At 32.2% G+C, this 3485-nt stretch overlaps 1 protein-coding gene across 1 annotated transcript; it reads left to right on the top strand.

Moving 5' to 3' along the window:
* Nucleotides 1-333: 333 nt before the first annotated feature.
* On the top strand, nucleotides 334-1457 carry LOC105118254 (phenolic glucoside malonyltransferase 1-like; the record flags this gene model as incomplete). Its single annotated transcript, XM_011016155.1, has 1 exon — nucleotides 334-1457. A coding segment is annotated over one exon (1124 nt), but the record flags the coding sequence as incomplete, so codon positions are not given.
* Nucleotides 1458-3485: the final 2028 nt, after the last annotated feature.

Raw genomic sequence — 3485 nt, 5'->3', positions numbered from 1 at the left:
AAGCTTCTTCTTTCTTTCTCAAATATTTTCTACTTTGATAAGAGTCAAGGGATTATCCATCAAGGCCAGTGAATATACTCGAGGTCTGCCATGTTCCTCCCTTTTCAAACTCATTCAAGTCTACACTCACCGAGTTCTCCCTTCCTCTCAATTTTTCTGACATTTTCAACCTCAAATTCCCTCCGGTTCAAAACATTTTCTTCTATAAACTTGGAGAATCAACCACTACATTTTTTAAGACAATAATCCTTCCCAAAATCAAACACTCACTTTCTATCACTCTCTTCCATTTCCTTCCTCTTGCTGGCTACCTTAGTTGGCCGCAAAATTCAGAAAAACCCATCATCATATACAATACTGCAAATGATGGTGTTTTGCTTACAGTGGCCGAGTCCAATGAAGACTTTGACCATCTCTACCAAGAGGTGCGCTATGCTTCTGAGTCACATCCGTATTTGGCACCTTTGTCCATATCTGATACTAAAGCATCCGTACTTTCTTTCCAAATCACTTTGTTTCCGAACAAAGGTTTTACCATCAGTAGCACCTTCAACCATGCTGTTCTTGATGGTAGAAGCCTATCTTTGTTTATGAATTCATGGGCTTACATATGCAGAAATCTCGATGAAAATGTGAAAATAAGCCCTAGTTCGTTATCAGAAGAACTAAATCCATCTTTTGACCGAACAGTCATTCAGGATTCAGAAGGGCTTGAAATGCGATATTTAAACTACTGGCTAGGACTGAAACTGCCAGGTTCAGATGCCAACCCCAGAAGTTTGGAGCCAATACCATTTCCAGTTCCAGCTGATGTACTACGAGCGACGTTCGGATTTTCTCGTGAAGACATAAAGAAGATAGGTGAGAGGGTATCTAAATTAGAAAATGGAAATCAAACAAAACCTTTCTCAACTTATGTGCTTGCATATGCATATACATTGGTTTGCATGGTTAAAGCAAAGGGCCTGAAAAATAATAATAAGGTTAAATTTGGGTTGACAGCAGATTGTAGAACCCGTTTAAACCCTCCATTATCCAGGAATTATATCGGTAACTGTGTTACTTCTTGTGATGTAATTGTTGAAGCGGAACATCTCCTGAAAGAAACTGGGGTTGTTTACGTCGCGAAGAGGCTTAATGAGATGATCAAAGGGTTAGAAAATGGAGTTCTAGAGATAGCCAAGGAGAAGGTTCCATATATGGATGTGGAACCAGGAGTTCGAATTATTCTAGTTGTAGGTTCAAGCCGATGGGGGATGTATGGGGCAGATTTTGGGTGGGGTAAGCCTACGAATATAGAGACTACAACCATAGACGTTGGTGAATCTTTTTCTATGATGGAAAGCAGAGATGAAAGTGGTGGAGTTGAAATCGGCTTAGTTTTGAAGAAAAATGAAATGGAGATATTTGATTCTCTGTTTGTTCATGGCCTTAAAGGTGTAAGAAGCAGCTTGTAATGTCATCAATTAGTAACATTAAACTAAATAAATTTGAGGAGGTGATCGATAAATGTGTTGGTTCGGGTCTGATATTACCTGCGTGCAAGGACCATACAAGACCTGTAGTACTTGTGGTATATTTTTCTGTGTTTTTATAGCTAAGCATTCTCTTGTACTGAATCTTATTATTAATAAATCAAGTTAGTTACCAAAAAACTATATTTATCTATGTTTTTAATTTTTATTTTTATTTCTATGGATGAAGATTTTCTGATATTACCTGTCCAAGACCTGCATAAGTGGGTATGTGCTAGCGGGCATTCAAGAATATTTATTTCAGCATGTAAAATAATATTTGCATAAAATGTAATGACATAACAACATGCGATGATAAAATGGTTTTTTTAATTTTTATTTATTAATATAAATATTTATATCAATTTACACATGTTTTAATTAATTTCATGAATATAAAAATTAATAATTATATAAGTTTTTAATGACTCAAAAGTATGTGAGACTCAAACATAATAATTTTTATAAAACAAATTTAAAATCTGACCAATTAAATTACCGTTTTTAGGTTATAAATAATATAAATGTCATCGATGAATATTAATTAAACTGTTTTTTTAATTATTTATTCTTTGTTTTTAATTTTTACAGTTGTTGTAAACAGGTAAAGATGAAAAAATTTAAATAAATAAAAAAAATAATTTAAAGTTATATAAGCAAAAACCAACCCTCCTATACAAAAAAAACAAAAGAGTAGAGGAATTATAAACTGAAAAGAAAAGTGTGGAACACACACATATATATTTATTGACATGTACACTGTTAAACAAAGGATCGATCATCATTGAATAACGGCATGTTTATTAGGATTAGAATAAAAAAGACAGAAAAGATAGTAATAAAAAGTAGAATACACAGTGAGATAGTACGATGAAGGAGAGTTGGGGAAAAGGCTGACTTTTGTTTTTTTTTGTTGCTTTTTCACCCAACCAATGACATGGCTGGGCAGGATGGCCAGGGAAGTACAATAAAGGATGCAGCAGCGATCAAAAGAAAGGAAAGAAAAAGCAACAATAAAATGTCATAAAAGCTAATAAACTATAATTGCGAGGATAATACTAACAATGCAATTGAAGGTTTTGTAAAGAGCATAATAAGATCCATATGCATGGACGATAATAATGTGATCATGGAAAGGAATGAGGTAAATTGAGGAGAACATCTGTTTTTTTATTACCAATCTAAATTCATAAAGACTTGAAGCAGCCGCATTGCTTCCTGCAATAATGAATGCATTCATGATTCGGATACGAGCTATTAACCAAGCAAGGAAAAAAATTGTATTCTGCCTGTTAAAAGCAGCAAACAACTAAAGTACTCATTTAAAACTAATGAAATGAAAACTTTTTTAAAACAAATGGTTAGTTTTGCGCAAGCTCGACTTTATACATATTTGTTAGTATTTGTATCAAAGACATGTTTCACACATGCTTTTTACCTTTAGAAATAGAATCCTGTGCCAAAAAGGAGGAGGAGGAGGGACAAAGAAAGGCACGGCGTGAGGAAAGGACAAACTTATTGATGTAGTGGCGAAAATGATTCCAGCCAGGTTTCAATATCTATACATTATAAAAATAGAAAAATAGGATGACTACGTGGTAAATATAATGGATTGCACGTGTAGAATCATCCAATCTTAAACTTAAAAATATATTTTTATCGAGATTTTATATTATTATTTTATATTTAAAATATTAATAACTTCTTAACTAAAATATATTTTATAATAACATATCAACATATCTAATAATATAAGATACATTTAATTTATGATAAATATTTATTTTAAATGTAGGTCTTTCACATAAATTAAAGGATTGATTGATAAGTTTTGATTATTACTTTTATTTTTTATCAAGGTTTTATGTTATCATTTTACACTTCAAGTATCAATAACTCCTTAACTATAGCATATTTTATAATAACATGTCTAATAATATAAGATACATTTAATTTATGGTAAATATTCAT

Source organism: Populus euphratica, unplaced genomic scaffold (genome assembly GCF_000495115.2).
Source record: "Populus euphratica unplaced genomic scaffold, PopEup_1.0 scaffold1835.1, whole genome shotgun sequence".
Lineage (NCBI taxonomy): Eukaryota > Viridiplantae > Streptophyta > Magnoliopsida > Malpighiales > Salicaceae > Populus > Populus euphratica.
Note: the sequence above shows the minus strand (reverse complement) of the source record. Positions and strands in the feature narration are given on the sequence as shown.